The sequence below is a fragment of the Hylaeus anthracinus genome, unplaced genomic scaffold (assembly GCF_026225885.1).
Source record: "Hylaeus anthracinus isolate JK02 unplaced genomic scaffold, UHH_iyHylAnth1.0_haploid 11989, whole genome shotgun sequence".
In the NCBI taxonomy this organism is placed as follows: domain Eukaryota; kingdom Metazoa; phylum Arthropoda; class Insecta; order Hymenoptera; family Colletidae; genus Hylaeus; species Hylaeus anthracinus.
In genome coordinates, this window is record NW_026534337.1 from 2,218,392 (window position 1) to 2,246,263 (window position 27,872).

Sequence of the window (27,872 nt, forward strand, 5' to 3'; positions counted from 1 at the left end):
TTTATTTGAGATTTCGTTCTCGAGAAAATCGGTTTTGAATATTCAGCGAATACACGTACACGTGACTATGGTTTAGATGGATGGATCCCGATACAAGTCATATGTATATTTATACATATGACACTTATAAGTAGTACTCATACCATTAGTATGAAGATGATGTGATGTATTACTCATTTCTGTCTACGGATTTAGAATGAATTTAAAGTCTGTATCGAGATCCATCTCGAAAAGCCTTGTTTATTTCCTAAAATCAGGCTTTGTAAGTAGACAACTAACAACGTTGTTAATAAATTCCAAGAGGGAGACATTATATAATATAATAAACTGGTTTTCTGTAGATAAAGTGGTAACTCTGCAGTATTATTGGCACATATAGGGAATATAGAGGATATAAAAGAAAATAGAAATAATAAAAGATTTTGCTACGCTTTTTATTTGAGAAATATAATATTCAGACCGTTGTTTTTTATAAATTATGAAGAAAAACAACGATAACACTACTTATAACCATGACGAAACCGAAACGAATTTTGTGCAATATCACAAAATTATTGGCGCACGTCATTCATTTTACAAGAAACATTTAATTTATAGAATCTCGATGTTCTTTTGCCTTTATTCGTGTTGTTTATTATTTAAATTATTATGTAAATTAGATTTTATTATATATAATCATGAAATGCGCCCGAAATATTTAAGAAATAAGTAGGCTTAATAGATATTAGATTTATCAAGGTAATGACTTGAAGCAAAAATCAAGAAATGTTCAGAAATCGTTGTTATATAACTGTTATATATAACTGTAATAAATACATCCGTTAGATCGTTGGATTTAAATGCAATTTAGATAGCGTGAGATTGGTTTGATGAAAGAAAAACAAATTTACAAAGTAAATTTAAAGGCAATACAATATTCGAGACGGGATCAAAGAAGGATAAAACATATCTTGATTGATTGGTTCATATTTGGATAACGATAGGTCTTCGTTGTGTTGTAATTTGCACAAAAAAATTTGTTTAAACGTATGTTTGTAATCGGTTTATGATATGGTAATATTAAAGTTTTTGTAGAAAAAGTAACATTATTACAAACTCATCAGCGAGGGGTTATCCTAGCAGACCTGGCACAGACGTGATGTTGCTAATCGTGTGTTGAACAGCCTCTAATTACTGCATAGTTCATTAGTACATAATTAATCAAACAGAATGATTAATAACGTTACGTCTAAAACAAGATCTGCTAGATTAATAGATAAGTCCAATTAGTAGATCCGAGTTGAAACGCAGTAATATTGTTCTTTATTATTTATTGAAATTATTATACCAAAATTATAAGCTGGTTATGGGAGCATAGCAGTTTCTTAACCGTCTTTTGTGTGTTTATTTACGGCTTGAGTAAAATAGCTCGTCTAACTCAACTTGGAATAAGGTCTGCTTATAAATATACAAGAAGAAATTAATGGACTAAATAAAATTTATTTCATTTTGTATCCCTTTCGGTAAAGTTATTATAAGGATATTCTAACGGATGAACCACCATATTTTTAACGTGCTTTTCAGGACTAATTACCGGACAACGTTTAATCGTTTGTTAACCTTGAAAGAGTAAATAAAATAGAATGAATTTTGTTTAGACTATTTAAATCGAGAGCAAGACGCAAGAACGGTTATTTTACATTTTACCTACATTTATTCTTTCTCGGATCTTCAAATTTTCCCAGTTTATCGTTAAAAGACTTTTCTTGTATTCTTCTATTCACAGGAGATTGTTCATTAATAGACTGCGGATTTTTATCCATTTATAGGATATTTGAATGTACAAGAACCTACAAAATCCAAACAATATGCAAGAATATAAAAAAGATTGAAAATAAAGTTCATGTTACAATGTTTGCAGAATAAAATAAATTCCTATTTAGGTTAAATCTTTGTAGGCACGTTCGTGAAGATTTTATTTTGCATAAAGATCCGCAGTCTATTCATTAATTATTTCAAATGAAACCTCATATATTTTCAACTATAACAAGATAGTATTTGTATGCACACATTCATCGACCTATCGTGCGTAGTTACTTATTGTATTATAATATAAAGCCTTGAATTGGAGGTTACATTTAGTAGATCGAACACAGCCCGCAAATCGATTGAACCAGGACGAAACATGTTCTTTCCTTTTTCAAGATATTGTATGCTTGTTCGACTGACTGACAGGTTGCGTTAAACTTACTGTCTGGGAACTCTAATTTAAGGCTTTATATTACATTAAATGGCCATGTACTTAGGTCGGTGTTGTGCATTAATTTATTTTCAAAATCTCTCCCACTATTTTGCTTATAACAAAATTCTTTACACTATATAATTTATCCATTTGAACCAAACAACTTTTGCAAAAACATTTTTTTAATAGCTTCATCTCCTCATAAGATATTTAACCACTTTGGTTTCAACGAAACACCCTCTATATTGAAATTCATCTTAAAGCCAGCCGATTAGAGTTTCTTCTCAGAGCAATTTACTAATCCAAATCTGGAACGAAAGCCCATAATTTTACAACGCTTCTTAATCGAGACAAAACGAGCTCAAGAAAATACAAGAAAAACACGTTTTCGAGCTACGTAGAACCCCAGCCGATATTAGTACAATGTACAAAATTGAAACTTGCGGTTCCATTCGGAAGTTTGGAAACTAGTCCCTTCGCGTAAGTAGTGTGCTCGAGAAGCTGCTGGCATTTACCCTGAAATCTAAGCCGAACAGTGGTTGCGAGTACCAAAAATCGATATTCGTGTACATCCGTTATGTGTGTGTGTGTGTGTGTGTGTGTGAAAGCATACACGGAGCGTGTAGTCGAGAACAGGGTTGCACAGGATTGCGTAAGCGTGTGGCGACATGGGAAACCGAGCGAAAGGGATCACGGGAAGCCTGGGACTGAGGATAAGGAAAAAGGAGGCCGTCAAGTTGTCGTTTTTACGCAGTCCTGCGGGTCGTCGGCATTTTCGCGAGGCGGTAGTTAAAATTTCATCGATCCGCGGTGAACGGACGTCACGTTTAAAAGGGTGAAATATCGGCTGGGAATATAGGTCAGCCGGGAACAGACTGTTCGATTCCAGTGACTCCTTGAACAGACCCCGAAACGAAAATGGCTGTATTGTAAAAAATAGTCTAGCGCGCTTTTTTGTGATTTATACGATGGATACGGGTTCGAATCGTGTCCGAGGGGATTTAAGGCTGACGAAGAGTAGCTTACGGATGCACGGTAACTCATGATTACGCAAGAAACTCGTGTAAAATTGATCTGTTATACGCCCGCGCAGAATAACAGATTGAATTATAAAGTGTTTCGCAAAACGCTCGAGGATTTTGTTTTTTAATAGCAAAACAGGACTATCATGGAGGTGGACGTGGTGATTACTTAAGGGGCAAATCAAGGAACATTTTTACAAAATAATTTTTCTATATCTTTTGAAAGATACATATTTCAAGAGAGTTGTTTCAATATTTGAAAAAGAAATCTCTGCTAAGGTTATAGCCTTGAATGCGGAGAAGTGTTTATTTCTAAAAGACACTTTTTCACCTGGTTGACACAGCATTCTTTTTAAAGACCTAGTCACTATGGTCTGACGTAGACGTTATCCTTAAACTTTATTTTTTCTATTTTCTTTTTACAGTAAACAAATAACATCTCTGTATGAAATTGTGAAATTTGTTTTCAAAGTCCTATCTTATTCTAATTTGTTGACATCTCAAAATCATCCTATGTCAGGCTATGGTCGTAAGTATCTATTTTAAGAAAATGTTTTTTTTTTAATTTCTAATATACCCAGTAGTCACAAAACTGCCAACCGGTCACCAATGTTTTTTGCAACGTTTACTTGCGTACGCTGTAGAGCAAATCGAATAACGCCATGTTTATGAGATTATGAGACGGGTGTTTGTTTATTTATATGCTCAATAAAACATACTGAAAGTTTGAAAACGTTTCTTTATAAACATGTTCTGAATATACCTTTCTTTAAAGTGCTCTTACTGTGGTCTGTCCCCTTAAATGACATCATCTTTCTTATTTAATTAGAGTCGTATATACTTTACTTTTGACTCTTTGTAAGTGGGAATTTTGGTGCACGGCCGTGTGCGGAAGACTCTTTTACACGTTGGGTATATGTCCACGCTGAATGCTAATAGGCGTTTGCCGAACACGGTTACTTGATTGACTGAACGCATATATGAGTCGATCGATTGCAAAGGGTTAAAATAACATAATCGGTTATATTCTGTACTATTTGGTTTTGATTAAGCAAAAAAATTCTAAGGTTCTTCTGGAAAGCCCTTTATCACAATCAATTATTTCTGTTTAAAAATCTACATTAAGCGAAACAACAAATAATTTATTAACTCGTAGACTGTCACGTCGACCGTTACGTAGGCGATAAAGCTTTTCGCTTAAGAACTGAACAATTAATTCTGAAGGTGAGGTGTTGAGGAAAATATGTTTGGATAGGATTCTTGAATTTTGATGAAGTGGCAAAAAGAAGTTTTACATTAAACATTAAATTTTGTAGTTTCGCCTCGCAGAAATTTTCAAGAGTACTGATCTAACAGTCAACTTGGTAAACTAAAAGTTCCTAGCTGCCAATATGCTGCGTTTTCTTTTAGGAAAATTTAAAAATTGTTTTTTTCTTTATCCAGAAAGGTCCTTCCTAGATCAAAAAGAAAAAATACCATACCTATGTTCCTATGAACATTTTTCATTTTATTATTTAATGCTTATGGTAATCAAAATTTGTATTTCTTGTTTTTCAAAAAACAATTTCATTTATTCCCTAGTAACAGTAGTTATATCTTGCATAAGGAGCAATATCCTTGTTGTATGCGAGCAAAAGTATTATAGAGTTTTGTCTTATTGTTAGATCCGCTAAAGGACTTATCAACAAAGCTTTTTCTAGCAGTTCCTGCCTTGAAAAAATTTTTAATAACAACCATGTGGTGACTAAAGTGTAACTAAACGTTTGTTTGAACAGTCGCCATGGGCAGCCTAATGAAAAGTGCAATCTTTCACATAGCCGGCTAATATGACGAACGAAACAGTTGTAACAAATAATTGACAAAATTTTACTACCATATATTGTAAATAGTAGTCAAAAAGATTATAATTTTATGTGGCACTTTTCTCAGAACGTGTTCCGTGATTCGATCACAGCCTGAGGCTTTATTTGGCTTCAATTTATAGGCCTCAAATTTTATCTGGATAGAAGGAATATATTTGATGCATCTCGCTGTTTGACATTGGAGAATTTAAAAGTCTTCTGAATCGTATTTTTCTGAATCTTTTAGATGTCCGTTGATAAATTACACCGGAGCAGAAACCTAATTCATCACTGTGTGCTACTTTTCAGTTATAAAAGACGACTGGCACTCGACTACCCATGGTATCCGCATGATTTGATTTTCTTTGGCAACCTCGTATTCCTAAAGTTGCAAGAAAAGCAATTTAATACGATATCAGACATTCAAAACGTTTCTACCGTTTCTTTGGCGCTATGTAGAACGGAACATACTAGGTAAATTCATTTCAATGGCTTTTACGTATGTTATTAGACGTACTTTTTCCTTATGAAAGTTTTGTCAGCAATTGATCATCTAGAATTTACCAAAAAGGTCTTTAGGATTCCAATATTTAATAAAACACAAATGATATGGTATCATATCTATTTATATGATATTTCAACAATTTGCGACTTAGATAACTGTCTCTTTATTTTTTTGATAGGGTTGAGTTTAATTGTCGGTAAAGTCCTATAAAGTTTACACCTCGGTCAATGATTATTAGTGATCAATACTTAATTGGCAACGTTAGAAATGTAAAGGGGAAATGTAAAGACACATGGTTTGGAATATATCCGACTTTTATATTTTAAATGAAAGTAGATACATACAATTAAACGTCAAAGATAATTGTTGAAGAAAGTAAATTGTAGTTTTGTATTGAGTTTAAAATGGTAATACTGCAATGGCAATATGGCTGATAATACTGATTTACGTTTCTGTTTTGTATGCTACGCGTGCTAATAAATGAATGTATTTGAAGTTTAACAAATAGAATACCCCTTATACGAAATTAGAACCAGAAAAAAGGATATATTTAATTACTTCTATTAAATAATCAACAGTGGTGTCATTTGATTGTCCATCATGATTGTACTAACAGCTATATTTTGTTATTAAACAAGAATATTTATTATAAAGCTCTTTTTAGAAAATCCCTTACTAATATTAGTATTTAATCACAAGAGTGTTGTTTCACTTGAAATTCCCAGATTGTTCAAATAAACTGTTTACATCTTGCAGCGTTTACACGAATACAACTGATAATGATTACTTTATCGGTATAGCTAGACAAGAATCCGAGAATTCACCATTTATCGAGCCATTAATATCGCTGGTGTTCCAGTTTCCAAATCTGTTGAGGTGAAATAAAATATTCGATTCTTATACAATCGGGGATTGAAATTTTCAACGTTCTTGCGGAGTAAGAAAATGTTCCCGATTCCAGTTGATCTTTAATTATACAGAGTGAGGTATTTAAAACGGGTAACCCGTATATCTCGTTTATTTGAAAAGATAGAAGTGAACGCATCTAACGTAAACAAATACGAAATATATTTTCATACGTAACCAAGAACGAGTTTTTGTGTAATGTGTTAATATTAATATGTGATTATATTTCATACATTTCATACAAACGGTTTAAAAATGATATGTGGCAAAGTTACGAAATCACGCAATATTTTCTGGGATACTTTAATATTACGTTTCGTTTCTTTCAACCACAGTTTCACCGCTGCTCATTTCCGGTTTTATTTTTCCTGGCTTACGGTTCTACGAGTTTTCCTTGCTTATCTTCAGTTTTCAACCTCTTAACCGCCAAGTTCATCTTGTCGTTGCTCGTTCATAACCACTTGGACTCGTGACTTTCTACGTTTTTTCCTGTTCCGTCGTTTCATGCAGTTTTGCTAACAATTTAATGTACTTTATATCATTTAAACATTTAAAATTTTATTCTGAAAATAAAGACATATGTAACGATTTTTGTAACGATCTTGTTATCTTATTTTACATTACTACTTTATTATAAATTTTACAACGTGTATGTTTACACATACATGACCTCTTTAATATGTTGAAGTATACGTCGAAGATAACAGAAATCAATTTTTACTTACTAAAAGAATGTAATCGTATCTTTGACTTTACATACGCTTTTGTTACAAATATTTCCTTTCGAGAAAACAGTAAACTCATGTATATTATTAGCTCTGTAAAAGTAGTAATCAAAGTATTACAATTTTAATACAAAAATGATATAGACCGTAGATTATTCATTGTTTATTATTAATCCTTGTATTTTGTATAAAATAAATTTATGACAAATGATCGAATGCTTATATAATAATTGAGATTACAATTATTGTATAGGCTACAAGTCATTTTTAAAAGAAAAATGTCTTAAACTAGAGAAGGACTTGCAGAAAATATTACAAGAACTAAAAACTCACTAGTCAGTGCAAGCATTATTATTTAAATTAGTATACGTTTCGATCTTATAGTTGAGGTCTTCTTCGACGTACGTAATAATATTTTACAAACAATCGTACAATAATTAGGCTCGAATAGGCACGAATAAAATCAAAATAATTGAAATAAGAATGTCAACCTGTACATAAGCTATACGGTTCATATTACAGGAAGTCTAAAACGAAATTACCCGACTATTTTAAAAGCAAGAAAAATATTTTTAAACCTTTCGTTCAACGATCACGCTTCACCTATTTAAATTCTACCTCGTACAAGCGTTTTGAATACTTTGGTTCTCCACTGTACGTCAACTGAAAATTTGTTCACACTTCTAAATCACCCTGTCACATACTATAGAACAATCAATCCTGTTTTTGTGCGGTCTGTTTTATGCAATTTTTTTTATGCGGTATATGAGAATAATATGCTATTGTTCATTTGAATGTAACGAACGCGAGCATGTAACTACGATCGATTATTAATCCAATCACTGCCAACTGCGAGATGTCTCTTAGTTCAAATTGATTGCAATTACTAAGGGATAAGTTTAAAGCATTTTGAGTCACGAATGATTGCAAAAGCAGATCGTAAATTTTCTTCTTGAAACAACAAATTTAATATCATTATTTATTATCACAATAATAACCTAGATTACACATCTACATTAAATCTTGGCGCCCAAGGCAAAATGCTTTGCCTGGCAGTGAAAGGGTTAATAAATGAAGGAGAGCGAAGCGACGATCGCGTATTATTGAAACGGGGCGTCTATTACACTGCGTGCAGTATATGACTTGACATTAATTACCTTCGAAGTGCGTCCATAAACATCTTTTGATCATTATGACAGGATAAATTTTTAAGTAAGATTAAATTTAAAGTAATTATTTTTTCGATTTAGATATACTTTTTCATGATTTCTATTTTATTTTTGACATAAGTCCATCTCCATTAAAATGAATATTTCTAAATGAGACCTTTTTATGAAGTCCCTTTCCACCGCATAAAAAGAAATTTTCTTCAATAAGGTATGAAAAATTTACAAAGTATTTTTTTATTTGTGTTATGTTGAAACAAGTATTCTGTTTAATAAAAATATACATTTTATTTATTTATCATATTAGTTTGCTATGTAATTAAATTGTTTATTTATAAACAATTTATAGGGTTGTGTACTGACATGAATCATTTGTATAAGAAAGGTACATATGTGAATACACATCGTATGAAATGGTGTAATTAAAGGAGATAAGAAATCAGCTCTGAGACTCTATAAAACATCAAACTTTGTATTTATTGTCATAAATATGTTCCTCGACGTCTGAGGATTTATATACTCCAAATATTATTACAATAAGTAATCAGCAAATCAATTTGATCCATATTTTTTTTTTCAATTACACAGTTATTAACACCGTTTTTAATTCAGTATTTAGTAAGGATTATTGAAATGGGATGCAAAATATATTCATAAATTGATTTGTTCCTACCCTCTCTAATTTTAAATATATAATAGCATGTTTAATAGATATGCAGTATCCTTGATAGTTCTAGTCTTAATATGGCGTGACTCCTGTTTGCACACTTTATAATCAGATAATTCAGAATTCAACGGGTTAATTATCATCATGATAAATTACTGGCCATACACTTCTGGACACTTAGCAAAGGCAGATAAATAGCATATTTACGTTACAATAACGTAATTATTTCTTGATCAAGATAATATTTAATAAACATATCATTACCGTAGAAGCAGTAGAATACAAAATATATGCAATCCTTATCATTAAATGTGATAGGATATTTAAATGTTTTGTTCCTGTGTATATGCACTCCGTTTTGAAATAATTGCTTACATCAATCTCAACATTCTGATAACAAGTGTTTTTAATGTTTTTGCTGAATTTCTTGCCAACTTGTTCCAACTGTGCCCACGACTAGTTCCTACTATTTAAATATTTCGTTTCAACTTTCCTGTCTAATTCAGCTCACAATTTCTCAGTTAAATCGAGATTAGGTGATTGCGATGGCCACTTCATTATTTTCAATTCGTGATAGCAAATAATTGTTAAACACTTTAGCACTGTGGTATATGTAGATAATTATCCTCTACGAAAACAAAATTATTTTCTAATAAATCTTTGTCCTGGTGGAATAGAGTTCCCTGTCAAAATAGTTAACATGCAAACATGCAAGAGTTCGGAAATTTACGGACGGTAGTGCATACAGTGCAATAATGGATAAAGTAAAATACTACAGTGTTCGAATATTAATAGGTGTTTCTCGATAGATGAACACGAAAATCCCAAACCATTTCGAGGTTAACACCTGATTCTCCCTGGCTGTCCATCCTCGTGAATGATGTATTCGAACGCGAAAGGTAAAACATCCCACAAGGGAAACCTGAAACTTAACGAGTTACGTTTACCAGCGAACAAGGGGTTCGCGGCACCTCGATATATCATGTTTCCATCCCATCAACTCGAAGTAGGTTCGAACCTAGAGGGGAAATCGCTTCATAGAAACCGAGGATAGACACGGAAAGCTTAGGTCTCGACAGCGGCCTAATTTTTAATTTCCCTCGCTGTTGCCGCTGGAAGAGAACGATACAGGGACGTACGAAGGGATCGGGAGGGGCAGGGGAGGGATAGTGGAACAGGTTTTCGGGTCGGTAGGGTACGAGAAGGGCCGCTACGAATCCGTGACTACCTAACGATGCAGAGCTGGCCCCTTTACGGTTGGAAAATGGTGAACAGGTGCTCGTAAAAATCTGACGCCTCCGACTTCTACTTGCCTGCCCCTTCTTCCTGTACGCGGTACAAATTACAGGATCGAGATACTTCGACCTCGACTGCCCGGGGACCGTTAATTGTCCTGCGCGGTCGGGTGCCGAATTTTTGACGGACCGAATACGTTGCACGCACACCGAGAGCTATTTAATTCGGAGCCTAAGCATATACAGTGGGTCAAGAAAATAATTGCACGCTCAGTATTTTAAACATACAGGCTTCTAGCAAGAGCGTCGACGTTTTTTTTAACTTCCCGATTTATACGGAAGTTATTGTATTTGCCCTAAAATGAACAATCGATTTTTTAGCAGATCTCCACGTTTCAAGGTCATGGGAGCAATTTTAGCCTATAGAGAGAATATAATTTTACGAGCGAATAACTAAACGGAAATAATATATATACATATATTACTATTATTACACTTGTATGCATATGTATAACACATATATACATACAGGATGCTTCAAAAGTATGGAAACAGTCAAATATTTCCAAAATGGAACATTTGTGAGAAAAACGGTTTAGAGAAATGTTTTAGAGTTTCAAAAATTCTATTGAACGATCATGTCGGTTTGACCTCCAAGGGACCGGTCAAAGTTACGTCAAGGTCAACATGATTTTTTTAATGGAACACCTCCTTTTCTATCATGCACTGTGAAAGCTGGCTATGAGACCTTTTCAAAACTGTAATCGGAAATCGGGATGTTCCTTGTGTGGCTCGTAAAGGGTCAAACACAAAATAAACATGAATAGCTATATGAATTAAGCGAGCAAGAATAACCCTACTCGCGAGCGAGCAACAATAACCACCTAGTTTATTTTTATTTTTAAAGTTGTTTATTGAAGCCTTTTGTTTTATATGAGTTATCCCCAATAAACAAGGGCTTAAGGATTAACAATTCAAACTTATATCCTAATGGTCCAATTGAACATCTCTAGGCTATACAATATTAAATGTATTAGACATATATAAATGGATCGGATCATTACATTTTCGTAGCAACGAGAGAAAGGAAATGAATTATCAGGAAAAATATGTAAGTATAAGGTACTACAAAAAAAAACCTGACTACATATAGTATTAAAGGAGCGTCGACGTCATAACTAAATAAAATAACTTGGAATTATTTTGTTCACCTTTGAACTGTGATAATATGTTAGTGTCAATTACGTTACTCAGTGAACGATCGTCATATTACCCGGATTTGTTGAACAAACTGTTTTAATTTTAGATTGTCTTCTTTCGAAACTTTACTTTATATAGGGTGTTTGGTAACTGATGGTACAAGCGAAGAAGGGGTGATTTACATGAGAAAAATAAGTCGAAAATATAGAATAACAATTTTTCATGCGAGGCTTTGTTTTTGCTGGATACGGGTGCACTTGATCATGTCTTGTTATGACGGATGTCACTGTGGATCATTGTCTCGATTGAAATTATGTTGATAAACAGTTTCAATGGCACGGAAATGTTTTCTTACCTATTATCCTAGTATCGAATGCGTTAGAAAGCGTTCATAGAAATTTAATTAGAAGAACAGAAGTATGTATTCTTCTACTTGTACGTGTTCCTAATTTTCCATTATGACAATCCAAAAACAATCTTAAGCTACGATTATAACCATCGAGACAAAGATCTACAATGAAATCGATTATAACAGGATTTGATCAAGTGTACGCGATGAAACTTTTCCAGAGAGTCTGAAATTAACCCTCGTTTCAAAGTCTTTTTAACCGACTTCGAAAAGGAGGAGGTTACTCAATTCGACATGTATATTTTTTTTATATTAAATTTCAAAATGTTTTAGTTTCCTTTTGTTCTTAATTACGTAAATACACACCCCTTACTTATCGTAGTGTAGTTTTATTTACCTTCATATTCCTTGTTTTACCCAAAATATCAAAAACAATTATTTCTATAAAACTTTAGATTTTTTGGAGTGTACGGATTATCGAGTATCCTTTGTAACGATGACAGTATATCCGAAGTAGAATACCGTCTTACTAGCTGCATTGTTCAAACTACAAAGGGTTTACAAAAGAATTCTAAAAAGGATTCTCGTTAAGAACAGAGATTCTCTTTTATCGTTCCGCGCTATCTCAAGCAAGAGAACGCAGTCTTTCGAGTTATTTGAAATTGTAAAGAAATCACGATTGTTGCTGGACGAAGGTACGGGATAACGAGTTCGTTGCGATGATCCGAAATATAACAAAATTATTGGAAGGAAATGATGGATCGGTGATACAAATGAATATTTACTATAGATTGCTCTGATTATAGTTTTTCACTTTTAATATGTTTAATGCTGAATATAAGAGAGATATAATAATGCAAGTGTATTATACAGAAGAACGCTTAGCTTCCTATGCGAACATAGTTGCATGATATCGATACCGTCGATATGGTCGATATCGCCGCCATTAGCATAGCCGCCAAAATATGAATTGTGTAAGAATGCTTAACTATAAGGTGTTAGTGAAGCATTACTTTAACAAAAATTTTCAGCTGGAACAGGAAAACGGATGTCGCGTGTTCAGAAGAGATGCGTGCACGAGTCGATTGGAGGGATTTTGAACGCGTGAACGAGCGTATACTTGGAAACTCGACTTTGGTGCCATCGTTAAGCACGGCTGTAATAACCGTCGACAACCTGTCAATCGATGGTTATATATATTTGTCAGAACGCACGTAATAACATTCAACGGGGCTATTAATGGCGCTACCGTTCATATGGGTGAATTGTAATAATTAAGCGTTCCAGCAGCTGGGCACTACCGATTTCTTGGCTGGCGCGTGTTTATTGCCAGTATGCAAAACGCAACCATTGGTCCGTGGTAATATCTTATTATATAGAGAATTGGCGAGTTTTTTATTATTTATTCATGTTCTCTAATTTATTTTTCATTTTTATTGCAAATAATTGTAATAATAGCGGAAATGAGAAAGGGTGCAGCATAAATGCTACTATAACACCTAAGGGTACAGAAATTCTTGCAACTAAAACCTAAAAATTAAACGACACATACCGTAGAATATAATTAAAACTAAATGTTACGCAGCATACAACGAAAAACAATAAAATACATACGAGTTTGAAATACGTAGTAAATAATAGAAATTTGGATGTTTATTATATTGCTGTATCATTGATTATGCACGTAAAGAAATTTTTGAAATTTTCAAAGCATTCGTTTATTATATGATATCGTTCCATGAATTTGATTAAACACGTTTCAACCATGTATATTTATGATTTTCTTCAATTTAACAAATTATTCAACTATAATACAGTATAAGTAGTTGTAAAATCCTCTTTGTCCTTCAAATTTATGCTTAAAACAAAAACTTTCTGGACGGTAGAGAAACATTCCTCGCAATATATAATTCCTTTTTTGTACCATAGTTGAACGATTTGTTAAATTGAAGAGTTTGGAGTTATTTTGTATAATGATTAACCCTTAGCAAGCAAACATTGGAATTATTTTTTGTGAAAATAAATAGTTTATTTTCAATCTTTTTATTTCACGTCTTCGTCCAAATTTTGTCAATAGTTATCAAGTGGCAAGGAAAAGAGTTATAAGTTCACCGTGAAAATGGTGTAATTCATGCTACATATAATCAGCAATTTAAAATGAACATTTTTAAAAAGGCTACAAGGAAAATTAAAAGAGAATCAAGATCTGAAAGAGGCTAATCGATTCTAATGATAGGGCTACTCAAATAGAGTTCAATAACCCATGACAAGTCTCATAGTCCAATTGAACGTCAGAAAGTCTACCACTTGATCGTACGGCAAATTATAAAAATTCGATAAGTTCGACGCGACGATTTATGCATGTTTAACACATCGTTTTACGTATAACATCAATATACGCGATGCATATAATTTGGGATTTTCTCGAATGCACGGTCAACTTGAAAGTCATGCAACCCTCAAATTATGTATTATTTTGCGAAGGTACGATGTCTCGAGAAATTATAGTTTCAGGATGAAACAAGCGTTGCCAACATTCTGTGAATCCATGGATGCATTCCAGTCATCGACCAAACATTAATTGATATCATTCGAAAATATGAAAACATGAACTTGTAACCTATTTACGCACGTGAATGGAAAAATCAGGCAATTTTGTTACAGAACTTTCTATTAGCGTAGTAGTTAAATCTTTCGGATAAAACTTCCATTTTCAACGTAACGCTACTTTAGAAAGTAAAAAATATAATTCAGAAATGTATAACAATTAAATGAGATCAGTGCCTCATGTGTATAAGTCGCTATAGTAAATTGGATATTTTTCTAGTAAACCACTTTTGAGATACGAACCTAAATAGATAGTCCAAGAGCCAGGGCCAAAAAAAGTCTCTGAATTTACTAAGCCTAGTCTTTTTGTAGTTTATTACAGTGGTTGTGTACACAAACATACTGCGGTCAGTCAAGCGAAACTGAGAACAGGTGTCTCAGGTACGCTGTCGAAGCTGTCGTACCTGGGAAGGTAATCAAATGAATTTACTAAGGCTAAAAATTGTTATACAAATAGTATATTGCATATAAATGATAGTTATGACAGTCAGTCAGCTAAATGTGGGGACGGAGCTGGTCAGTCGGCCACAATGTATGTACAAAGAAATAAATACTGTGCAATTCGCGCGCGCTCGACATCGCAGTTGACGGCTTGCTTCTTTCTTTATTGTTATTTAACAATCTAGATTATATTATATATTTACAGAATATACATTACAAATAATATTTTAATAATTTAGGCATTATCTCTTCTCCGAAAGAGATAAAAAGAAAAATATGAATTTGATTTTTTTTTTTTTTTTTGACACCTGTTCTCAGTTTCCCTTGACTGACCCCAGTATGTTTGTGTACACAACCACTGTAATAAACTACAAAAAAACTAGGCTTAGTAAATTCAGAGACTTTTTTTGGCTGTGGCTCTCCGTCTAAGAGGCCAACATACGTACACACATCCATACCTAAAGTGGTAACTCTCTCGTTGTATTCTCTCGATCAATTGTGTCTGTTCTTGAAGGTGAACTCTGTTCGTTGAATTTTGCCAAAGTATGGCGCGGACGGTAATTTAGTATGGAATAGATTAGTAGAGGAGGAAGCATAAAACCTTAGTCTCATTAGTCTTAGCATAAGAATCGCCGTTGCGTCGCCTGAATAGCGGAGAGCTTGTTATATGCAGATAGGAGGTCTCACGCGGCTGATTGGTAACCTCGGCCGTTGCAAAAACTTCGATTGTTGCCTGCAGTTTAGCGTCTGTGCACGTCTGTAACGTCCTATGTATAGCGCCGCTATGATAGCGGTTACTACAAAAAAATTCATGAATTTCTAATAAACTTCTTCTAAGATGTAAAGCAAAACAAAGGTAACATACACAAATCAATACAAAAATTGTTGAAGATACTTTCTGTTTGGCAATGGGACCAGTGTTACCATATGTCATTTTTCTATAGAATCCAGTCCATTTTTATAATAAATTTCTGTAAAACCAAAAACTCTACTTCGAAAAGAAACGTCTAAGAACATTTATGACTCAATGTACTATTATTACACACGATAAATGTTCCTCCACCAAAATTACGTTTCGAAAAGTATTTTGGTTCTTTACGAAGGTCTCTCCAGTATGAATTAAGTCCATCTGGACTGTCCAAATTGAATTTTTTTTCGTCAGAGAAAATAATCTAAATTAAGTAAGAAATATTGAATATGAAGCTGAAGTCTTGATTTAAGAATGTCTAAACTTAACTTACATTATTTCAATTTCTGTTCGTGTTCTCTCGTGCGTATTCAAGCCTGGCTATTTTGTGACGTTGCAAAAGTGTAGGTGCGGACATCATGTTTTGTTTTTTAATGTTTGAATTACGTTTAAGGACACATTGGACAGTCCAACGAGAAACGCCGAGATCACAATCCTTCACAATTTCTTCGCAACGTTTTGTTCGCAACCTTAACAATTTGCCTTTCAGTACGAGGAGATAACTTCCTCTTAGGTCCCCCTTTCTTATTTTTCCCATATTTAGTACGATCATGTAAAAAATTCAATACAACTTTATAAGATCGCTCGAGTTTACGTGCAATTTCACGTATTCTCAATTCTTGCTCTCTGTATGCTAAAATTGTACCTTGCTCTTGTTCTCTAAAGTAGCTACCGCGTGCCATTGTATCAGTTAACGAAGATATGCCTTGTTTACTAAAAAACTTCCAACAGAAACCCTTGAAGTGTGTCAAAAATAAAGTTGGTTCTATTGTTCCTCATCGATTGCAAAACAATTATCGATTACATCTTGATATAATATATTAACAGTTTCAATGAATTTCATCTAGAATCCATTATTTACAATGCTTTCTTATACCATATAATTGGTTTTTTCAAATTATTTTCTGACAGGTCGGAAATGTTAAAAACGTTAGTGAATAATTGGATGGCGTTGACGTCTGAGATTTAGAAGTTATTATACTAATTTACATGATTTTCTGATACGACATGGGCCAATATAGACGAGAGAAGAAAGATATGGCAAGATGGAAGAGTTAAGAAAAAGTTTTGGGTACAGAAACATAGAGAGTTGTAAAAGTCAGACTTCCCCTCCATTATACATGATAACAGTCACGAAAGCAGAGATCTCTGCATGTGACGTTGACGTTGAGACGATTCTATGTACGTGCGTGGCTGCATATGTGTTTCTAAGAGACTACATTATGTTTGTCGACCTGTTGCTACCCCTCCTCCATTGATACTCCTCAACGTTGATCCCTCCGTGGCCATCCCTTCGGTGACTCGCCCTCGCTAGGAAATGGAGGACCCTTGCTTCGTTCAACTCATTGAGAACGCTCTGTATTCTATCTCGAGCTCTGTCTATTGTTTCTACCTTCTCGGTTTTTGCACGTGGGCACACCGAGTTCGTACACTTTGCCGTTTCTTCGTTTCCAATGTGCTCTAGCGTGTTTTCCGGTTTTTGTTCTGCTCACTCTTTCTCTCTGTTTCCGTTCCGTTTCCGTGGAAACGTAGTCCCGTAACTTACTATGATTAAAGACATATCCGAATCTGTTTCCTCAGCTGTATCATTATTCTGACGAGAGATATCCCATGTACAGCGACACGCGTAATTACTTATGGAGGCTCAACACTGTACAATTTGTATACAAATTGATTTTATTTTTGGTTACATTTCTCGAAAAGTACACAACCAATGTAATTAAAAATAGAATAATCGGATATACAGGATGAGTCTTATAACGTGACGACCTCAAATAAATTGTAAGGTATTTGTTGTACGACAAAATGTTTCAAACAAAAGTTGCATGGTATCTAGGGGGACATACAGTGCTGTAATCTGTTTTTCATTACCTTACTTTTTTATTGAGATATTAGGGTTACCTTCGGTTTTTTAAATGGAATGTCTAATATTTTTTTTCGAATTCGGATGAACATGAAGTGGGACTTCAAATGAAAAATTATTGAGATATTTACAGTGGGCGTAGAAAGTATTCGTACACCGATCAATTTCCAAAAAACCTGTGTAAAATTGTAATTTATTAACTTATTTTGTATAAACAATGACATTCTACATATTCTCGGAAATCTCTAGAATAGATAGATTACAAAAAAAATAGCTATTTATGTAAGTTGCGAAAGTAACGAGAAAAAAACAATTAATTGATAGAAATGTTAAAGCAATAAATAATCACACAACTGTTTAAAAGTACTTTACTGGAAATATGATGTTTTCTAATTCGTACGGAGCAATAAACTGATGTGTTTACGTTACAAACTCTGCTGTAAATAGTTCGTCATAAGAATCGTATAAATACTTACCGCAAAACGAGTATAGAAATACTTTTACCAACTTTTCGCATTTTTGTTTGTTAATTTCACAAATTATATTAACTAGTCAATGTTGTTTGGATTATATCAATCTTAGGGACTTCCGAGAATATGTAAAATATCATTGATTACAAAAAGAGAAGTTAAGAAACTACAATTTCACACAAAAGTTTTTTGGGAAATTGATCGGTGTACGAATACATTCTACACCCACTGTATAAAAGAAGTTTATGGGCAATAACTGCTAATGTTGAAGTACGACATCCTTCATTATTCACAACTTTGTGGTACCTTTTTAACCGACTTCGAAAAGGAGGAGGTTACTCAATTCAACATATATATATTTTTTTTTTACGTTTCTGTACATTAAAATTGCCATGTTCTTTGAGTCTTCGACCAAGCCTTTAGAAGGTAGAATGCGATGGTCGATTTCGATCAGGATACTTAGCTTGGTACAAAATCTTAGCTCTTGTAGAATTTTCTTCACACGCACCATATACAATTATCATAACGTTGTTTCACTGTTACTGAACGTCGTAATAAAAATGTAGCACCTTTCTCAATACGACTTTAACGCTTACCGAGATACAAAATAGGCATTTCGTGTTGATGATTATTAATATTTAACAGGCAGCTTGTTTACAGACATGACCTACCGACGTGAATGAAGTCGTGCTAAGAATCACGTTGACTAAGCGTATTTCCTAATAGACGATTATTAATTTGAAGATATCTCAGTAATTATTCATTTGAAGTCCCATTTCATGTAATACTTTTTACGTAAAATTTGATGATTTATCCGAATTCGAAAACAAAATATTAGATATTCCATTTAAAAAACTGGAGGTGACTATAATATCTCAATAAAAAATTAAATTAATAAAAAACAGATTACATCACTGTATGTCCCCCTAGATACCATGCAACTTTTGTTTGCATCCTGTATATTCCATACTATTCGTATTTTATTAAAAACACAACATCGTGAAGCTTTTCTTTAGGAAACTCTTTATCTTGATGCAATTTGTTTCTATAATTTGAGAATACTTTATACACTGTCCTCAGCGTGAAATTAGACAATTAATTTGACTAATGTCGTCGTTCATTGTGATTTCAGCCTCGGGAGGGGGAGGTTCGATGTTGGTCCCTCCCGTGGCCCAAAGTGGGACTGGGGATCGTCCCGTGGGCGACACGGGTGCCCGGGCCCAACAAGCGTCCGGCCCTGCCGCGGCAGCAACCCTATGGCCCTTAGCACCTGCGCAAACCAATCAGGTCACAAGTCAGTCTCAGGGCATACCACCCCTAGCCGCTACCCCTGCACCGGCTCACAATCAAGGTATGTTTTTTACTTTCTTTAAATCTTGTCGATTTTGACTTATTTGCGTGGGACAAAAAATATTTCTATTATTGTTAGTTATTTATTTAAGGATTTAATAAATACAATTGAATTTTTAAGTTACTGTAAATTTTCGCGTAATTTCCCGAATAATACGTCCATTGACGCAGTCTTTTTATGATTGATTGCTCTTTGAAAGGTATAATAGTTTAACCCGGTAAAGTAGTTGACTGAGGAGGTGATCAGTTCGTAAAACGACGAACGGGCGGAAAATAACTGATTATTTGTACTAGTTATCACTGCTAGGACTTTTTATTCTCAGTTCAAAGACCGATAAGGATAAAATTCTTTTGATTTTTGTAAATGTTGACTACAACTTTTTTGTGACTTATTAAATTATGTATTGGTATTTAGTGTGATATAGCATGAAATAAAGAAATATATTGAAAGAAATTTTCAATTTCATTGTTTATTGAAATATGAATGAAAATGACTAAACACCTTCAATTTAGATATTTGTCAATTAAAATAACGAAAGTTACTATTAAAACGAATAGTTGCTAAAATCGCATGCGTAATAATATTTTGAATTGTTTAAGAACCTTATTGTAAAGTAATCATATATGAGTAAGGAATGAAATCTGTTCAAACAGAAATACAACAATAATTACAGTCATGTCTTATCAAAGGAGCTAATATTTTCCTATCAAACATTCAGAAATGGAACTCCTTTTATGATAGTATAGAGCCTTATCTATAATAGACTTCTGTCGTAGTAAATTTGATCGATACGAAAGAATTATAGTACCTAGTGTTTATTTTGATGATTCCGTTACAGTGTAATTGGATGATAAATATAACGGTTTTAATGTTTCAGAATATTTTTCAACAAAGAAACATTCACAAATAATGAACATTTTAAATAAGAAATATTAGATTTGTTAATATTTCGTATTACGAAGAAACGAATTTTGTAACTGATTTATGAATTTTATTTCTTAATTTATATTTTTTCTGTGTAATAGTATGTTTAACAGACGTGCAATTAAAATAGTTTGTAATAATATTTGTGAGTTGCATACAATATTACAGTGTGTTAACTAAAATAACACATTCTCTAGTTTTGTTCACATTATTTTCTATTTGAAATTACACTTTGTTAGATTTGGGACAGTGAAACCCAACAGATTAACATTTAACAATTTAATATGATGAGATATTAGAAATACAATAAACAGAATACAATAGAGTTACCCCGTGAAATATGCGTACTATGAACTGTTACTGTACATCGAATCTCAAACAAAAAACAACGAAATACCGCATGGTGGACACAAGTAGAGACGCACCTACGACACGATTCGGGAAAGTTAACCAATTCATAATAATATCATAATAATATCATAAGTTGATATTTGAAAGTAACGTAAACAACAGCAAATTAGTTGACAAAATTTATTTATTAAATTTTGAAATTATAAACTATTTATGCCATAAACTGTAATACCTATATAGTTTTCGCATGGAAGTCACGAAAATCCTGTCACGCGCAACACGAGTCGTAATTCGGAAAACAAATGTTAATGTTAATTTACAACGCTCGTTATACATTCATGTACGATCGTGTAGCACACGACTAATAATTCATACTTTCGAACGAGAAGCAACAGAGAATTTATCATATAGCAAATATTTCGATACTACAAATTAGTAATTTTTTAGCCGAAGTATTAAAATTCTACATTATTTTTTTATATTTCAATTTTAAGTCTGAAAACAGCATCTAAAAAAGTATATCTACCATTCAAAGTAAATTTTTGTTTAATCATTTAAAATGATGAAAGTTTAATATTTTTTTTTAATGACTTTGCATGCATTTTTTTATTTTGGTGGTTACGAAGACTGGCACAAACAGTTCGTCTGAAAACATTGAACAGAAATAATAAATTAAATAGTTTGATAGGAGAACACCCAATATTATTAATTTTCAACATAATCTTTATCCTTAATAAGTGTCTAATTACAACAACAAAAAAAAGAAAGAAAACAAATAACATAATTAATTTAAAAAAGAAAGATATGTGTAAAAAATAAATATAAGAACAATTTCAATATTTTATTACTTGAACTATTGCGTATTGTAAGCAAAGAAAGAAAGAAATTTACTTATAAAAATACAAGCAAAAAGTGTTGAATTGTAGATGTACTACAATTTCGTCTGCAATGCGATGATTAGCATGTGCCGAAATAGCTCAGTTGGGAGAGCGTTAGACTGAAGATCTAAATGTCCCCGGTTCAATCCCGGGTTTCGGCAAAACTTTTTTTTTCGTTTTTTTTTTCTCAAATCGCATTTTACGAATAAAGAATTCTTACAATCATTATATGCATGTGTAAGCTACACAGTTGAAAATTTTGGGTTCATGTGTTTAAAAATTCATTGGTTAAATGCTTTGTGTTGATCATTTCACACAGCTGAGTGTAAACTTAACTGAAGTTCGATGTATTATCTGCTCCCAACAAAAATTTTGTGTTACAATAGTGAAAAGTTATAAATAAAACACATTTGAATGTCATCTGGAAATTAACACATAACTACAGTGGATTAGATTCTCAACATTTATATTTAGTGTCTCGTGAATTTGTTACACATTGTCTGCGTCGGTTTAATATAAAAAAAACGTCACGTATTATTTGCAATTATTACAAATATTGCACATTTAATTTGTGTACGTTTTTATACAAAAATTGTGTCGGTTTGTATTTTATTCATATTGTCATTTAATTCATACGTAATTATATTAAAGAAAAAACGATTATCTCTATTTTATCAGGTAAATAGATATTTCTTAATTTATTTTATTTAATTTTAATGTTATTTAGAAGTTCTGTAATGATAAAACACTGTAGGTAATTAACATAACAATTATGTTAAGGTTACTGACTATTTGTGTTAGTTTTTAACGAGATATGTATGTTATTATTTAACGAATGGTTACGTATTAATATTACATAAAAAAAATATACATTTAACACATGTGTAACACTACAAGTTTGTAAAACTGACTTTAAAAAATGTTCCAGTTATCAACTTTTTGTGTTAATCTATTCAACATAGAACTTGTGTTATCAATTTACGCAATCATGATATGTTAAATTAACACAATAATATTGATAGGATATTTAGAACATGTAATTTGTGTTGAATTTACTACAAAATATCCAGCAGTGTGTTCTTTCTCAACAGCCGAAATAGCTCAGTTGGGAGAGCGTTAGACTGAAGATCTAAATGTCCCCGGTTCAATCCCGGGTTTCGGCAAAACTTTTTTTTTTATTAATTTTTTCTTTACAGTCAATATAAACCCTCCTCTAAACGTTTTTGTTTAATTGATACATATTCTTTAAAAAAAAAAAACAAATTTTAATTCTCAATTAAAACAGTAATTATGGAGTCTACCTTTTTTAATTTTATTCCTTTAGTATTATTGCGAGTAATCGTTCACCGCTTTTATTTTATAAATTCGTATTTTCTCACAAAAGTGTGTTTCATTGTAATTCAATCTGAATTTGTATTATAATGACCGTTTAAACCAGGAAACCTCTCGAATGTTTTTCTCGTTAAATCGTACTTTTCTTTTAAAGCGGATAATTGTCCTTTCCTTAGTATATCATATCTTATAATACATTTAGAATTGTTTGTCATTAGTCTTACTTTGTTTAATACATATAATTTTCATATACGTGGATTACATTTTATATTAGTATTGAAATTCAGATCATTTATATTTCATTGCATAGATTGTTATGCATACAAGGAAATTTATTTAATTATTTCTAAGGATTAATGTTGTTTGTATTAACGATTACTTAATTTACTGTATCTAAAATAATTGTTTGCTAATGTCGATTCATATCAACGAAATATTTCAAAAAAGATAACTATAATAGAACTGTTTAAGTTGTAATGATTGACAGTGTATAATTATAGAATTAACACAGATTAGTAAACAATGTATACTTTGTATTCGATGACGGTTCATCTTACGTAGCGGTCAAATTGTAATTTTTTGTTCACTAGGTAACAGAATTTCAAATTACTGTACTTTATCAAATTCTAATTTTTACAATGTATTATTACATTTACTTCGCTCTCATTGGGTATTAAAACAAATAATAAAATATTTATTCACATAATTAAATATTGAAACTAATTTTTTACTGAAATTTAAAATGGACATAAATAATCTGTACACACACACTCTAAGTATGATTTATGTCCTAAATCATTATCTTTTTCTATGATATTTTTAAAATGTTAGTATGTTTTTGCGTTTCACATTTTGTGACTGAAAGATTTGGCTATTAAAAGGGACCCAGTGCCTTTAAAACTAGTATGAACCAGGGAAAATCTGGAAAGTTTTCTTCTTTGTTTCTTTAAAAAACACTGATGCTATGGTATGAGTTATTTTATTTTAAGTAAAAGTACATATGAACGAGAAAGATGGAGTCGTTTAAGTGTCTATTACGACTATGCGGATTGCTACATTTTGTTTATAAAAATCCAAATCCCTAAGAACCTTTTGAAAAATACTTTACAATAACATTGTCAATTTTCTTTTGATACTTTCCTCGATTGAAATACATAAATTTTGTTCACAAACTATATGCAACTGATTGAAAAAAATTAATTCTTTTCTTTAATGATCTTACAGGTGTGAGTCGTTACGGGCTATACTCTTTATTCCCGGGGGGTGGCGGGGGCAGTTACGTCGCGGCCACTCCCGCCACCCCCGGACCGCCTACACCAGCACGAGCTTATCACGCAACAACACACAAGGGTAAGTTTACAACGATTTCTACTTTATTCCACCGCTACCCCTCTTTTCTCTCTGCTACTGCCACGTTTCCTCCCCTTTTTCTCCCTCGATTGAACACTTTACTATTTGTCCTGTGTATAATATTTTTAGTTCAACCCTTTCGCTACGTGTGTGCGTCCATATATCAGTACGTAACACGCTAAGCGCCACGTCGGTTATCAATGACTGACTATATATAATTTAAAAAATTATGTTTTTTTATTTTTAATACTAAATAGTTTGAAGATTATAAAGAATGTATCTACATGTTGTCCTCCACCACGAAAAAGAACGACTGTACGATGTCTTTTTAAGGGGTTTGGAACGTCAAAAAATGAAAAAAAAGCACTTTAAAAAAAATTTTTTTTAAAAAAAAAAACAATGGAATCTTTTTTTTTTTCAAAATTTCTTTTTTTCTCACAAAAAAAGTTCGACGACACGAACTTAGTAAAAAGAACGCGATTAAACTGTAAAAAAATATAAGGAAATACAACTGACAACTTTCTAGAAGAGAAAACGACATTCAAATTTGCGGATGACCGGAGACGCGGTTACCTCGGTCACAACCATAGGGTACTGTTTTCTAGGGTAAAGAAGACAGTAAATTTCCGAAAAAGCAGTGTTTTAATCGATTTTGATAAAATTAAATACGATTTGATAACATTTACATCGATAATTGAACGGTGTAAATTAGGCTGAACTATGAAACAACGCGTGTCAAAAATTTGGATCATATCGGCCTAACCGTTTCGGCGAAAAATGTACCTTTATACCAGAAACCTAGGTCCCGCTCGATTATCGATATAAATATTATCTAATCGTACTTCTTTTTATCAAAATCGATTAAAACACTGCCTTTTTGATAATTTACCGCCTTCTTTATCCGGAAAAACAATACTCTATGGTTGTAACCAAGGTAGCCGCGTCTCTGCGGTTAACAAAAAGAAATTTTGTAAAAAAAAAATTCCATTTCTTTTATCAAAAAAATTTAATTAACACCTCTAGTGCTCCAAATTCAATTTTCTTTGCGTAGAATTGTTCAGAATCGCTTAAATTTGTATAAAAAAAAAGTGATTTTTTTTTTCATTTTTTGATGTTCCAAGCGCCTTAAGAAAAACTATGTTTTCGTGAATTACACTTTCACGCGTCTTGTGCTGATACTGTCAGTGCTATCGATAGAAGACAAGTTTTATCGACTGCACTGAAACTTGTTCTAAAAGCAATTGATTAAAGCAAAAGCATTTTTGAATGCCTCTAAAGAAGTGTGTGTTGTATATATAAAGTGCGGTGAAATACATTTAAAGAATAATCTTACGTATCACTGAACATTATCATCTTCACTTTATTGTATAATATTCTATTTTCTCTGTTGTTTTCATCAGAAAATTAAATGTTTACTTTAATCCAATTAAAATCAATTTAATTAAATCTGTTGTGCATACAGAAAGTTTCAAAATGGGGTAAACAAAATAAATGAAACACGTTTTCGTTTCAATACTTCTTCCCTTTGATGCTTTTGTTATCAATTATCGACATGAATGAAAGCTGTTTCGGAGTATCGCTTTAATTAGAAAAGAATATATGCGATTTCATTTTTATAATGAAATATGCGTGGTTTAATATTCACAAGGACTCCGAATTAAATTGGATAAAAATAACTATGAATGTATATTAATGGATTCGAAATATTCTAAATTTGTATTTCCGAATTATTTTTAATAATTTTATATTCTAGAAATATAAAGGATTTTCCGATGGTTATGACACTGTCAACAAGGTGTTAATATAGTTATTATTGAAGGTAAACAATTGTACGAATGTTTTTCTTATACTATTTTGAATATTTAATTAGTTTCATTTAACAAGTGTTCCAATTTGTCCAAGTGTGTCTGTTTTTCCAAGTGTTTAAATTTCACTTGGGAAAAATTATACGAATATCTTACTTGAACTTTTACAATATCTTAATTTTGCATCACATAATTTATAATATAGAGTGCAGTAAATATAGTTTCTTTATTAGTGTGAGAGCTTTACAATTTATCGAGTGGTTTCCTTAAAGAGTTTTGTATATATTCAATGAATATTATTAAAAATTTATCAAAGACAGTTAAAAGCAAAAAGTTTTGAATTAATTACAATAAACATAATGCAAACGTTTTGTGTATATATTGTTTATATTGCCCGTATATTACGTGATCTGCAAATTGTGACGAGAGTAAGAAATATGATAGTAGGAAGTATATCATAGTATGTGTAAGTATTACTAATGTGTAATATTATTAATGTGTAGTATGTGCAATAGGAAAGTTGCATCATTCTACGAGACACATTATACACCATCGAAGTTCTGGAACCTGTTCTGAGCAATATATGTATTACATTTTTCCTTTCTATTATTTAATTTATTTTTCATAAACTATGTATTTACTTCATTTTCCAAATCGCCATCCAGTGGCGGTTCTACACAGTGAATGTTACGTCTATGACCGTTACGTCAAATTTGTTAAGTTACTTTCCCTGTAGAAGTATTTAATACACCTTAACAATACGAAAATTTAGAGTACATTAAAATTTAAATTTGTTCTAAAAAGTTATTTTATATGAATTCAAGCATGTGTGTTGCAAGGAAAGCTGGTATTGATTGGTAATGGTGAACGAAAAAAGGCGAACTAATTTAATTAATTTTACTAAATTAGTAACAACTTGTCATGTTGTCATGCTCACTTTTAATTGCACTAATAATATTTTATCATTTCAATTCACCAATAATATTTTAACATTTAGACAAGTTTCTTTTTCTTCATTATGTTATAATTTTTAAAATATTTGTCTAGAGAAAATTACAATAAATCGCTTGTTATATCAAAAGCATACAAATATGTATCATGCCCTTAGTTGAAGGCCGGCCTTCTTTTACACAAGATTTGTTGCTAAAGGCCTCGCGAACAATGAAACCGCCACTTTCTCCAACTCCTCAAATTATTTTGAACTACAGTGGATGTAGAAAGTATTTGTACACCTATCAATTTAAAAAAAAACTATGTAAAATTGTACTTTATTAACTTATTTTTTATAAACAATGACATTCTACATATTCTCGGAAATCTCTAGAATAGATAGGGTACAAAAAAAAAAATAGCTATTCATGTAAGTTGCGTAATTAACAAGAAAAAAGAATTAATCGATAGAAATGTTGAAGCAATAACTATTCACACAACTGTTTAATTTTTTAAATTTCATTAAAAAAAAAACAGAAATTTACATTAATTTACAAGTATATGATACTTTCTTCGTGGGATTTCCTTTTGATTTTATAATTATTGCAACTCTTCTAAACGTTAAATTAACTAAATTATTAGTTATTCGAAGTGGGATCTTCGTCAATTTTTCTATTAGAGCCATTTTTAAAAATACTTTACTGGAAATTTGATGTTTTCTAATTCGTACGGAGCAATAAACTAATGTGTTTACGTTAAAAACTC

The 27,872-nt window shown here is 32.2% G+C and overlaps 1 protein-coding gene and 2 non-coding genes across 3 annotated transcripts in view; all 3 read left to right on the forward strand.

Moving 5' to 3' along the window:
- Window positions 1-27,872, forward strand: part of LOC128887986 (uncharacterized) — a 456,277-nt gene that overhangs the window by 292,390 nt on the left and 136,015 nt on the right. Inside the window, exons 4-5 of the mRNA XM_054144535.1 lie at window positions 19,319-19,537; window positions 24,247-24,372. Of these exons, the coding sequence (XP_054000510.1) occupies window positions 19,339-19,537; window positions 24,247-24,372 (325 nt within the window). The 5' untranslated portion in view covers window positions 19,319-19,338. The remainder of the gene's footprint in view (window positions 1-19,318; window positions 19,538-24,246; window positions 24,373-27,872) is intronic.
- Trnaf-gaa (transfer RNA phenylalanine (anticodon GAA)) lies at window positions 21,779-21,851 on the forward strand. The gene has a single exon. It is a non-coding gene; the product is annotated as a tRNA-Phe (tRNA).
- On the forward strand, window positions 22,781-22,853 carry Trnaf-gaa (transfer RNA phenylalanine (anticodon GAA)). The gene has a single exon. It is a non-coding gene; the product is annotated as a tRNA-Phe (tRNA).